Genomic DNA, 13423 nt, shown 5'->3' with positions numbered 1-13423 from the left:
CAGGTGGTCCGGTCGTCTGAACAACCACATGAGTTGTTCCAGCTGGCGGGGCCCAAGCCAGTTAATCCGTCCGTAATTCAAGCCGGCAGGAAAAGGGTACGTCTGGGATTGCACTCGGCGACGGGAAGAAAGATCGATAGGTGATCAGCCTATCGATCGGCAGCCGCAAGTCAGATAACTTCAGAGGCACTCTGCAGCATGCTCAAAGCTCTTCAACTTGGGCGGAAGTCGTGCAGAGTTTTAAACGGCTAACAAGCCAATTACTAGCCACCACATGTGAATAATTTAGCACTGGCCAATAGCGGGGCACAAATTTACATTCGAATGGCGGGAACTCTTTGCACCGTGCATTTCCGTGCTGCAAAGAAGAAATGCATCCTGCAAAGGAAACTGCAAATTGGCGGGAACTCTCTCCTGAATGCGAGTTCTCAATTGCAGCAGAACACTCTGCCGTGCAAAGGAGCTCTCATGTGGCCAGGAAATTCCATCGTGCCGAGGCACCAAAATCACTGGGTCATGACAATTAGATCTCAGGTAGCTTACACAAGCATCATCCAGAGGCAGGTAGAGGTTCCCTCTGGAGGCAGGCAGTTCCTTGATCATGAGTTTTGAGAGAGAGAAAGTTTCAGATGGTACAGCTCTTCTTCCTCTCTGAGTCTTCCTCATGGCTGCTGCCCCCTCCTCCTGGGCAGTCCTTAACTTATATAGCCCTTGTGACCTCATTTACCTGGTCCAATGGAGGCCAGCACCTGTTGGCTGTCAGCCAACCAATTTGAAATGTATCACTAGTTGCTGGACAGACTGGCAGTTCCTAGCTCCCCAGGGAGCAAGCCCCTCACCCAGGTATGTGATATCAGTCACATAGGCAGAGGGAGCAGGTTTCCCCCCTCCCTCAGGAATGTATCCAGCTTAGGTCACCGAAAGAGATAGGGTAAGGTGTGTACCCTCTGCTGGGCCCACCCTAACCAAACTGTCACAGAGCAGAGTTCCTTCTGCCACAGCCTGTTCCAATGTTTGAGCATTCTCATAGTCAGAAAGTTCATCCTGATCTCCACCCTAAATTTCCTCTGCTGCTGCTTGAAGCCATTCCTCCTAGTACTGTCCCTTATAGCCAAAGGGGAAAGTCTCTCTATAATCACCTTTCAAGTATTTGGAGACTGTTATCAAATCTCTTCCTGTCCAGTCCTTTCTCATAAATCATGCTTTCCAGGCCTCTAATATTGTTGCCACTCTCTGCTAGACTCTTTCCAATCTGTCCACATCTTTCATAAAGTGGGGCCCAAAATTGGTCATAGTACTCCAGGTAAAGCATCACCAGTGCTGAATGGAGTGGAAGAATCATTGCTCTCAATCTGCAAGTGGCATTCAAAGTGAAAGCTCAAAAACAGCAATGAAATAGAATTTCCAACCTTCAACTAAATATTTTTGGGCATCTTTACACATGCTATGGGGTGGGGAGGGCACTTTAACTAGAGTGGTTCTCAAGAGCACCTCTAATTAAAGTGTATTCAGCATCCTGCGCTTCAAAATGACAGCAGGGGCGCTTTTACTAAAGCTCGTTCGACTTGCAACTGAAAGGACTAAAGTGCCAGACTATCTTCTAGATCAGACACTTTTGAACATATTCTGTTTGATGGATAGGCTTCCAAATTGGATTCCATTAACAGTAAAATTATTTATAAAATGTTATTTATTAGATGGCCCTCTACTACAAAATTAATTTAATTGTACAAAGGACATAGCAGTAACTAGTATAATTGATGTTTATATTCCTGAGGAAACCTGTGGTTGAAATTTAGAGCAAGTCTCATTCTGTCTTTAAAAAAAGATTAAAAATGAAAACATAGCTCTTGGATTTTGTCATTTCCAGTCTAATTCCTGAGGTTAAAAATCGCTTGATGAAATGTGAAGAGTGCAGCTTTCTGTTATTTCTTACTAACTTTGGATATATAAGTTGCTGTCCTTTCCTCCCTTTACTAATTAAATTATGTAATTATCTCTTTTCAGGGAGCAGGCCATCGCCTGTCCAGCCTAATCCCTCTCATCATTCAGTCCTTCACCATTCAGGACTATGGAGATAAACTCCAGAATGCAATGCTGCAACTTTTGCAAGAAAAACAGCTATTAGACTGCCTGCTCATGGAGCACAAAGACGTGGCTGCCGAGAGGAATTTTCTCACGCAACAAATTAATCGCCTCAGAAAAGCCCAGCTTTACCTACTAAAAGTCTCTGTCTGATAGCATTGGTGACTTCTTCAAATCGCAGTCCTTTTACCAACAATATGTGTAGCAGAGCGTTGTAAAATCTTTTAGTCACTTTTCTGAACTCCTTAGCTTTTAAAAGACATAGCGCTAAAATCACAAATTGCTTAGTTTTGACTTAGTTTACATAACTGAGCATGGGCTCATCTGTTAACTATTCAACTGGTCTTGGAGTACCTTAATAAAATTTTAATACCTATAATTTGTTAATAAATTTCGGTAGGAATCCTCTCAGATTCTCTCTCCTAACTATCAGAAGATATATTCCCAATTTGTTTTAGCAAGCTGGGGACCAGGGGCTTGCATCAGCGCCATGCCAAGATTACAGTGTACCAACACTTATAAATCAAAGTCTTGCAATACATCACAGCCTTTCTAAATCAAAGCCTTGCTCATGCCCGAGTTCCCAGAGTCCTCTTCTCTTTTCCGGACTGTCGCAAGCGGCGTTCTCTTCTCGCAGCACGTCGCAGTTGTCTTCTTTCGTACTGACACCACGCGGGGGCTTCACTGGAAAGCCCGTGTGATGTTGTATCCATTTACGCGATTGTTATTGCTGTAGGGACTACGGCGGGGGGAACCGCACACCCCGGATGTCACAGCCCGGGCGGCTCATCGCGGGGGGGGAGGCGCTGCTTCCGGAGCTGCGGTGACGTCACGTGCGCGCCCCAGCCCACCGCCGAGGCCCGGCCCGGCCCGGCCCGGCCCCACTTCACCTCCTGTGCTGCTGAGCACCCCGCTGCTGCCCGAGTCTGCCGAGCAACGGGACAGCTCCGCTCCCCGCGCGGCCAGCCTGCCTGCCCGCCCGCGGCGCCTCCCGCGCCTGCCTCCCTTCTCTCCTCTCCCTCCCTTTCCTCTTCTCTTTCCTTTCCTCTCCTTATCTCTCTCTCAACCTCTTCCTCTGCTCCCTCTTCTCTCTCTCTCTCTCTTCCCCACCATCACAACATGCTTAACAAAAAAGAAGGCCCACGAGCACAGGTAGTACATGAAGTTTTATTGATTGTCCCCAGGTTTAGACCTTTTAGAAAGCCTGGTATTTACTATTAAAAAAAAAAAAAGCACAACATTTATGATTGTTAATTATATTAACATGCAGTGTGTCCTGCCATGTACCCTTTGCCCCAGTTTTGTTTTTTCTGGTGTGGCCACCTCCAGCACCTTGTGGATGCACATTGCGGATTTTTTTCAGTACTCTGCCCAAAAATGTTGCCTGCCCCTGGTTTGCACTACCTCTTTTCCAATGTACAACTGGTTTATATGGCTACTGTAACTGATAAAACAGTGTTTTATGATTACTACTTGTTTTGATGTTGTTTTATTGCATAGTCTGTTACCTAGGTGTCTGAAAAATTTGCTTGTGGTACTTAAGGTCGTATCATTTCAAACTGGTGGTACTGCCTGTGGGAGTTTGGGAACTGCTGCCCTAACAGGTAGCAGAATTGCCCTAACAGGTTTGCTTGATTAGTTGAATGACTTCTACAAAGGGGACTGTTAACACCTGTGAAGTAAAGAACAACAGGTCATTAATGGGCCATTGACTCCCTGGCTGTCTGAATAGTAATACCGGTGATACCCTGCCCCCACCTCTGCCTGCAACAGCAGGGATAGAAGGGAGCAGTGTCCCAGATTTCATATTGTCCCATGTAGTCACCCTAGTTATGTATATCTTTATGGTTTGGGATATGGCTTAACCAGAGAACTTGGGGAGTGGATAGAACTGCTAATTATCATTGTGTTCTTGGGCCAGGACAACTGCAACTCACAGTAGCTTCTAGAAATAAGGGGCCACTGGTGGGCTGGGCACCCCTGGGCATTGTCAACCTGTGATGGGGGCAGTCAACTCTACAACAGCAAAGGCATCTGGAAGTAATGGCCCCTCAGGCCAGTGGGACTCCAGGTACCCTAAGCACACTAGAACTTCCTGGAGGAATCTGGTGACCCATGATTTCATAATTCATAGATTTCATAGACATTAGGGCTGGAAAGGGACCTCAGAAGATTGTCGAGTCCAGCCAGCCAGGGGCAGGAAGTCAGCTGGGGTCAAAGGATCCCAGCAAGATATGATAAACATCCAAATGTCTCTTAAAGGAGTCCAGAGTAGGTGCTTGCACCACCTATGGCGGCAGTCTGTTTCAAGCCTTGCAGGGCTCAGACAGTAAAGAAGTTCTTCCTTATGTCCAGCCTGAAATGGTCTTGGAGAAGTTTGTGACCATTTGACCTTGTCATCCCATGTGGCGCTCTGGTGAACAGGTATTCCCCCAGATCCTGATGTACACCCCTTATATACTTACAGGCAGCTACAAGGTCCATCCCCCCCGCCCGAACCTGTGCTTCTCCAGGCTGAAGAGTCCCATGGCTCTCAGCCTCTCTTCCTCAGGTTTGTTCTCCTGCCCTCTGATCATGCATGTGGCTCTCCTCTGGGCTCTCTCAAGCTTCTCCACATCCTTTTTGAATTGTGGAGCCCAGAATTGGATGCAGTACTCCAGCTGCGGCCTCACCAAGGCCGAGTACAATGAGATGATGGCATCCTGGGGTTTGCTAGAGAAGCATCTGTGGATGCAAGCCAGAGTTTTGCTCGCTTTACTAGCTGCAACTTCACATTGGTAGCTTATATTCATCTCGTGGTCAATTAGGGCCCCCAAGTCCCTTTCGGCCATGGTGCTAGCAAGCGTAGCACTGCTGAGCCTATGAGCGTGCTGCAGGTTTTTCTTCCCAAGGTGGAGTACCTTGCATTTTTCAGTGTTGAAAGCCATCAGGTTTTCGTCCGCATATTTTCTGAGCCTGTCAAGTTCAGCCTGGATCACCGCCCTGTCCTTGGGTGTGGACGCTTCACCCCAATATGGTGTCATCAACAAACATCTACATTGATGAAGGGTAACAATTCTCCCTCACCCTGGCCGTCCCATCCCTTGGGGCTGGTGAAAAACCAACACAAAATACCCATTTAGCAAGTTGGCTTTTTCTTGGGTGTCAGCTGTCCCGTATGGTTTACTAGGGGTCCAATGTTACCCTTGCTTTTCCTCTGGTATCTAAAAAAAGAACTTGTAGCCAGTTGGAGTTCAGTCACAGCCTTGGCTTTCCTGGTTCACTCCCTACAGGTTCGGGCCAGTGCAGAATACTCCTCCTTTGAGGTGGATCCAGTCTTCCATCCTTTATAGGTCTTTCTTTTAGACACAGAAGGTCCACTAGTTCCCTGCAGAGCCAAGGGGGCTGCTGTGCCCTTCTGCTGCCTTTCCTCCGAGATGGGATAGACATTGCTTGTGCTTCCAGGATCGCTCCCTTGAGGCACAACCATTCATCTTGAACTCCCCTCCCCTTCAGACTGTGGTCCCTTAGGGCCTCACCAACAAGCCTCCTTAGCTTGTCAAAGTCAGCTTTCCTGAAGTTGAGGACTTCTGCGTTGCTGACTGACTTGCCAGCTTTACAGCGGAGGGTGAAGCGGATCAGCTCATGGTCGCTTTCTCCCAGCTTCCCTTTGATCATTAGGTCACTGATTAAGTCATCCCCCATTGCCAGTACCAGGTCGAGCAGCACTTCGCCTCTCATTGGCCCATAGACTTCTTGAGTCAGATAGATCTCATCCACACACGTGAGGAGGCTTTGTGGCCATTTGGATGTGGCTGAGTGCTCTTCCCATGAGATGTCTGAGTAGTTGAAGTCTCCCATGACAACCATGCACTGGGAGCGTGCAGCCTCAGTCAGTTCCCTGGCAAATTCCTGGTCGAGCTCTTGATCCTGGCTAGGAGTTCTATAGTAGACTCCCACCACTGTGTCTTTTATGCTATGTTCACCACACATTTTAACCCAGTCTCCAGTCATCCACCCTGGGTGCTAGTGTTGGCTTGCAGGGATGTGTAGCTTTCCTTGACATTGACAGCTACACACCCACCCCTTTCATCTACACAATCTCTCCTGTACAAGGTATAGCCGTCTATATTTGTGGGCCAGTCATAGGCGAAGTCCCACCAGGTCTCCGTTATCCCTATGAGATCACAGTCATTCTTGTTGAGCAGGAGGACCTGTTCCTCCTGTTTATTCCCCAAGCTCCTGGCATTGGTGTAGACACATAAGTGTCCCACTGGGGGCCCTTGCCTTCCCTATGGCTCGCTCTGGGGTTGGGGTAGAGGTGGGTTCCCTTGAGTGCCTTAGCCTGCTGGATTTGCAAAAGTTGCCCAGTGGGCTTGCTGTGGCAGTAGTCCCACCCACCCCCTATCCCCCGATGTGCTTAGTTTAAAGCCCGGTGGAGCAGGTCAGCCTCCTCCTCAGTGCAGTGAGGTGGAGGCCATCCCTTCCCAGCAGCTCACTGCCTCTCTCCAAAGAGCAGACTGTGATTGTGGAAGCTGAAGCCTTCATGATGACACCAGCAGCACAGTCTTTGGTTAACTACCTTGATCCTCCTCTCCCTCCTCAACCCATAGCCCGAGACAGGGAGGATTGAGGAAAACACCACCTGTGCCTTCAACACCTTAAGCTTCGCTCCCAAAGCCCTGTAGCGCCTCATGACCTGGCTGGGATTGCTCCGAGCTATGTCGTTCGTGCCCACATGAATAAGGAGCATAGGGTAGTGGTCAGTGGGCCGGATGAGTTTTGGGATTCTGTCGGCTACCGGGAAGCAGCAGACCTCCTGGGCTAAGGGTTTGGGGCGGCAGATCGTGCCCTCGGTCCTCCTCAGGAGGGTGTCTCCCACAATGACCACTCTACGAGTGGCCTTAGTGAGAGCAGGGACGGTAGCTGTGAGTGAGCCTGTGCTGCCTGCAGGAGCTGGCAGTTCTGCAGGCTCTGCTGGGGCTGCAAGAGGTTTGTACCCATTGCAAAGCTCCAGAGGGGAGGGGACCCTGGCACAGCGGGCCCTGGGGCCATTGACCACCTTGGTCCAACCCCCTGGCTGGACAGTATGGGAGATCCTCGAGTCCTCCCTTGTCCTGGAAAGCAAGGTTGGTCTACCCTCCGCCTCCAGGGGGTGAAGGGCCTGGCAGTAGGAGTCTGTCTCCTGCTTGCCATCCCAGATGGCGCACAGTCTCCCAGATGGCGCCCCAGAGACTCCAAAGTGGAGCAAACCTCTCAAGGGGAGGTGGCCATGCTCCCGGTCCCATGTGCCGGGAAACGTGCCAGGCAGCCCCTGCAGCTGAGAGCCAGAGGCTCCGTGTGCGTGGGGCCTGGAACCACGAGCTCCATCTGGGTGGAGACCTCAGGCTCCGAGGGGTGCGGCATGTGCCCATCCGCATTGTGCCACTGGTAGCCCGGCCACTGATGGGACTACCTTCCCTAGGACTCACTGGCAGGGCCTCAGGCACTCCCTTTCACCTTCCTGCACAAACTCCTGCACTAAACTACTGCACTGGGCCCAGAAGCGCACCTGTTTGCATGTCCTGTTTGTGAGGCTCCGGCCGCGTGGCTCCCTGCAGGGCTGGGCCAAGTAGGAGCCGGGGTAGGGGGGGCACGACCCTCCTTGGCTCCACTCAACTGCCCCATAGCTGGGCTACGTCCCTCCCACCACAGGCCCCTGCTTACCTTCTGGTAGGCTGGGGGTCCCTGGGCTCACGGTGGCGCAACAGGCTTCCGCCCATGCATCTCTCACCAGAGCTGGGGCCTGAATGATTCTGGTTTTTCTGTTACAAAATCTGAAATTTTCTGATAAACCCCAAAATCTGCGTTTTTCTGTGATTAAATGAAATGCCACTATATATAGGTATCAGGTAAACACAGTTTTTTTTATTGATATAGTTACAATTTTAAAGCAATTTGGAAGCCTACCACTGCCTCAGTCATTTATAATAAAATTAATTCTAAATACCCACCTATTTTCATGTTTGATTTTGGTTTTCTTCTCATGGAAAATAAAAAGAGGGCTCTCCCTGTCCCCTCTGCTCACCCAAATGTGGGTCCAGTTGTGACTGTTTCCCCCCTCCCTGCAGCTTTTTTGCACTGAGCAGCCCTGATATGCTGGCATCCTGCCCCAGTGCCCTAGCCCTGCCTGCCAGTGCCCCTCACTCCTGACCTACAGCCCTCCCCTCCCCCCATTCCTGTTGGTGCCCCTCACTCCCAACACACAGCTCCCACTTCCCCATCCCTGCTGGTTCCCCTCAGTCCCAAGCTGCTGCCCCCCACCCCTGCAGTGTGCCACTATGGTTGGCTACTTCCCCATGGTGGCACCACTCAGACTTAAATGATTAAGCTATGCTGAGTCAATAGAATTCAGAACTGATTTGGCCCAAGGCACAAAATTAAAAAAAAAAGTTTATATAGCATATAAGTAGATGACAAATGTGTGTTATTGAGTACCTGTGCTAAAACTTGCAGGAGTTTCAAAAAAAAAAAAAAAAGGTAACATGCATTAATTTTGGATGAACTAAATGCATGGGTAGTGTATATAAGACATACAAAAAACTAGAACTCTTGGTTCCAAAATGATACCTTTTATTAGACCAACTGGAAAATGGCAAGAAAGTTGTCCTTTTCTGCAAGCTTTCAGGATCAAAGTCCCTTCTTGCCATTTCCCAGTTGGTCTAATAAAAGGTATCATTTTGGAACCAAGAGTTCTAGTTTTTGTATGTCTTTTTGTCTCAGACCAACATGGCTACCAAGTACACCTCTGAAACATGGGTAGTATATGCAAATTACTACAGCTATGTATAATTTCAAGGTTATTGTTTTCAAATTTGCTCCTCACTTTTACATGCTCAGGGCGAGTAGGGTCTGACAGTAAGGAAATGGGAAAGTTGTTGAGTGGGGAGCTGGGGTGAAGTAAAGAGCAAAGGGGCTACCTTACCCACTATATTTGTTTTCCCTGCTATAGCAGTAGGAGGGGGACAAATTCAAAGTAAACCTCCAATAATTCAATTCTATACCTAAAAAATTATAATGTATAATTTTTCTATATACAAAATCTAATTATTGGGGGGGCATTGTCATATAATTAGGGTCCTTTTTTTATTTGAGTAAATACAGTGATTTCCAGTTTAGAGACTGCTCTTGTTTTAGTTTCATTTTCCCTTGTTATATTTTAAGAATAGGTGAATGTGGTTGCAAGCCAGAAGCAAGAAAAGAAACCTACTGTATTTTTACTTCCATGGTTTCATTTCTCCTGTTTTTGGTCATCAACTATAGGTGGAGTCTAGCAACTAAGAAAAAGAAACAGCTATTAGACAGCAGTTTTCCCTTGGTCCAAAGCATCAGACAGGTAAGAGTTTCTCTCTTCCTCCTTTTTAAGGTAATTATTTAAAAGTCTGTGAATGTATTGAATTTATCCTTTTTTGGTACTTATATGTACATAAAAAGTAGACACTGCATGGGAGCCTGAAATAAGAGAGTGACTTGTTACCAGGCAAAAGATTTGTCTTTGTGCTTGGAATAAAAACTATCGGTGTCTCTGCCAGCCTAGGGGCTCATAATTCAATCTACACTCGGATCTTTCTTTATGCAAATTAATTTGTATGCGACAACCTTATTTATACCACAAACTCGCTTTGTGCCAGCAAAATTAAGCATTGTGGGAGGGTGAGTGAGGTGGGTATGCAGTGCCATCACACACTTGCCTCAGTCTCGCATCATTCATTGTTCTGTGCAGTGCTATGCTACTTGCACTCCTGTCGTGGTGCATCTATTTGCTTTTATTACTGAATTTAGTGAAATGTCATCTAACCAACTTTCTAGTGCATCTCCTAACTCCCCTCCTGAGCCAGCCATGAAGCAAAAAAGCAGGCTGGTATGTATCCCTATTCATTGCATATAATAATGGATTCGCTTTATGCGAGGCTTTTTTGGAACGCAACCCTCGCATAAAGAGAGACCCGAGTGTAGTTTTTGCTTCCTCTTACTGGAGATGCAGGTGAATGTTCGGTATGAGGATGTGTATGCTAAGGGGATTAGTATCTCAACCTGGCTACCACAAAGGATCAAATTTCAGTCAGAACAAGGGGCAGGGACTGATCTTTGTTAACTCTTCCTAAGCCTATCTCATCCATTCAGTCGGTCCAATTAAAGAAATTGCCCATAGAAATCCTTGCCTCTAACTTACAGCAAGTAAAAGCTAAACAGAGGTAATTTAGCCCTCTACCATTAAGGCTACATGGATGTGTACAGAAGTTGCTTTTTTACCCTTTAATGTGTTTTATCACCATGACTTAACAAAAGCACATGGGTTTACAGCACTTTAAAATGGGTGCAGTACTTTAAATTAACCCTTGGTAAATGAGGTGTTAAATTTGAAACACTGGATTTTACAGCACTTTAGCAACCTACAGTGCTTTAAATAACTTCTGTACCCTGGTCAAATTTCTGCCCAGTGGAGAAGCCCCAGGAGGCTGTGGAGTACCCCCTGCCTCCTATCCTGAAAAGTGCAAGGAGGCTTAGAGACCCCATCTCAACCAAACTTGCCCTTCTTTCATGTTTAAGAGCACTGTAACTTTATACTGCTATAAAAAGTGCTCTAAATTACAGCACTGCTCAGAAGGTGAATGTTGTAGCTGCATTGGTCAAGAAGAAGAGGCAACCAGGACTCGTAGTAGAGATGATACTTTTTATTAGACCAACAAGAATTGTGCAAAAAAAATTAATTAAAGAATTTTTGTTTGCAAAAATCTTGTTCTAATACAAGGTATCATCTCTACTGTGAGTCCTGATTCCCAAGGGGATTAGCATTTCAGCCTGGCTACCACAAAGGATCACATTTCAGTCCGAACAAGGTGCAGGGAATTACTGCAAAGCAGCTCATGTTTAGTAACTCTTCCCAAGTCTGCCCCAACCATGCGGCTGGTCCAATGAAAGAAATCACCCACAGAAATCTTTGCTTCTAGCCCACAGCAGATGAAAGCTAAACAGGTAATTTAGCCCTCTACCATTTAGGCTCCATTGCTCCAGATACTCTTTCATTCTTATAGGCAGAGGAACAGTTAGAGCAAGTCACCTGCTGAGCTGTAACCCCTCTCCCCCACTTAACTCAATTTGATCCTTTGTTCCTAACTGTTTTCAGTGCTGGGAGAACTGCATCAGTCCACTTCATGCCAGTTGTGTGAAATGTTAAATTATGAAATGGGATTCAGGTGTATAAAGGATTGACATGACAACTTATTCAAGGAATGACTGAATTTGAGGACAGAAAGGCTTTCTTTACTACAACTATTCACTGTTAAATAACCCTAAAGCAAAGTCCAGTATACTTAGCTGTAAAAGTGGTGGTATTTCATTAATACAGGAGAAGAGGTGTTCTCAGTCTTGTCAGCTTCTTAAGGCATGGATCTGTTAACCAGAAGATAATCTGGGCGCAGTAGCAGTTTTTGTCAGAATGATTTCTCATTCTTGAAGTGCACCCTGTTAGCGACTTTGTTCCTTTTTTATCCCCCTCAGCTCAGCATCTTTTTGTAGTTGTGTAAATTAAGTGAGAAACCCAAGCAATAATTAACAAGAAAATCCTGTTAATCAAACTATTCATTATTGGTTATCAGAAAGTCCCAATTTTGATTGAATTATATTCCTTGGTAACAGGAGGTTATAGTGTGTAGTTCTCAAAAGACCAAGGAGTTAAGCGATAAAGTTTGTGTATTCAGATTGCAGTGCTCAGCCTACTCTTCTACTGTTCCCTCCTGCAATCCCTGGAAAGGTGTAATAACTTATACATAACACTCCTAAAAGTATCCACACATTCTGTTTCTACTAATTTGGGACATATCAAGAAATTGATTAACAACTGGGAAAAACACAAAGGTTTTGAGGAGTTATCCTTGAAAGATCAAGGGAACCACTGAGGCAAACAAAAGTAAATCAGGAGGAAACGCCTATCAAAACCCATATGGAGAATGTTTCTTCTTACACACAAACATGAGTTAATTGCAAAGAAATATTTACTATAATAATTAGTCAAGAATAGACATTTCACACAGTCACATACCAGACAAAGAAGCCTGCTTAAAATCAGCATAGGTAAAATAAGCTGGAAGTGATGCCTCATTATTTCTTTTCAAAAGATCCAGCCAGAAACTTGCATCCTCTTGCCCTATGCAGATGTCATCAATATTTTATATTTTAACTTTTGTGAGTAGGCCCAGCTCAGCTTAAGCTTCGCAGTCATCAGAAGTTAGAAAGGATTACAGAGGGTATGTCTACACATGCCGTTAATGTGCAGCAATAAACTCCATAGCTTATTGCTTCCAGGAAGCTCCTGAGTGCACGGTTTATGTGTACACTTGACCCACAGCACATTGAGCCAGGTCAGAGCAGTCCTCACTGGCAGGAGGCCCGGGGCGGGGGGTCAGCCTGCCAGCCTGGGGCTGCTCTGACCAGTCTCCATGTGCTGCAGAGCAGCTGGCTAAAGCACAAGGGTGCTTCAGCATAGGGCTAGCCGGCAGACAGCCCCCACACTGAAGCACCTTCATGCCTCAGCCATGTGGTCAGGGTCTTTACTTGTGCTGCTGCAGAGTAAAAAACTCTGCAGGAGGGTAGGGCTTGTATTTACAAATACTGCTGTGGAGTTTATTTGTTTCCTGTGCCCTAATGGAAGTGCTCATTTAGACACTAAGATATTTACTGCTGAGCTAATTAGTCAACTCCGCAGTAAATGTCTAGTGTAGATGCACCCACAGAGTGCAGGGATTAAAGGCCATAGTTCTGAGGCAGTCGCCACAGTATTGCAGGAGGAAGTCTGTGCCTTTGTTGGGCTGGACAAAAATTTGATTTTGGATTACATTTGGGAAAGAGGGTGTATGAAAACTGCCCCTTTCTCTGACAGACATAAGTTATATCAGTATTGAATGACAGAGGTATGAGCTGTTCCAATGTGCCTGCTCCTACAGCAATGCAAGCATTTTTTTCAGGGTTAAAGTTACAGTGATTTAACTCACTTTTATTGCTACAAGACAGGTTACATCAGGGGTCAGCAACCCCCCGGCACACGTGCTGAGCATGGCACGTGAGGCCATTTTCCTCGGCACGCATTGGGGCCGGGGAGGCAGCAGCTGTTTGCAGCCTTCCGGCTGCAGTTGGCCCCAGCTCTATGTAGCTGCTGCCGGCCAGGAGCCTGGGCTGCTCCCAGCAGGCAGCTGGGACACTGCAAGCCCTGCTGGGAGCAACCAGGGCTCCATGGCTATCAACAGCTACCCAGAGCTGGGGCTGGCTGAAGCCGAGAGGCTACAAAAAACTGGTGGCCCCCCCGCCCCCGGCCCACCGGGCG

The 13423-nt window shown here is 46.9% G+C and overlaps 2 protein-coding genes across 3 annotated transcripts in view; both read left to right on the top strand.

The window, feature by feature from the left end:
• LOC102385138 (interferon-induced GTP-binding protein Mx1-like) overlaps nucleotides 1-2925 on the top strand; it is a 31245-nt gene extending 28320 nt beyond the window's left edge. Inside the window, exon 14 of the mRNA XM_006033589.3 lies at nucleotides 2008-2925. Coding sequence (XP_006033651.1) covers nucleotides 2008-2238 — 231 coding nt within the window. The 3' untranslated portion in view covers nucleotides 2239-2925. The remainder of the gene's footprint in view (nucleotides 1-2007) is intronic.
• A 257-nt stretch (nucleotides 2926-3182) lies between these two features.
• MX1 (MX dynamin like GTPase 1) overlaps nucleotides 3183-13423 on the top strand; it is a 42194-nt gene continuing 31953 nt past the window's right edge. For both annotated transcript variants that reach the window (XM_006033588.2, XM_014524645.2), the window contains exons 1-2: nucleotides 3183-3237; nucleotides 9367-9439. The gene's annotated coding sequence lies outside the window, so the exon portion shown is untranslated. The remainder of the gene's footprint in view (nucleotides 3238-9366; nucleotides 9440-13423) is intronic.

Source organism: Alligator sinensis, unplaced genomic scaffold, assembly GCF_000455745.1.
Source record: "Alligator sinensis unplaced genomic scaffold, ASM45574v1 scaffold840_1, whole genome shotgun sequence".
Classification (NCBI taxonomy): Eukaryota; Metazoa; Chordata; order Crocodylia; family Alligatoridae; genus Alligator; species Alligator sinensis.
This window is presented reverse-complemented; position numbering and strand designations above follow the sequence as displayed.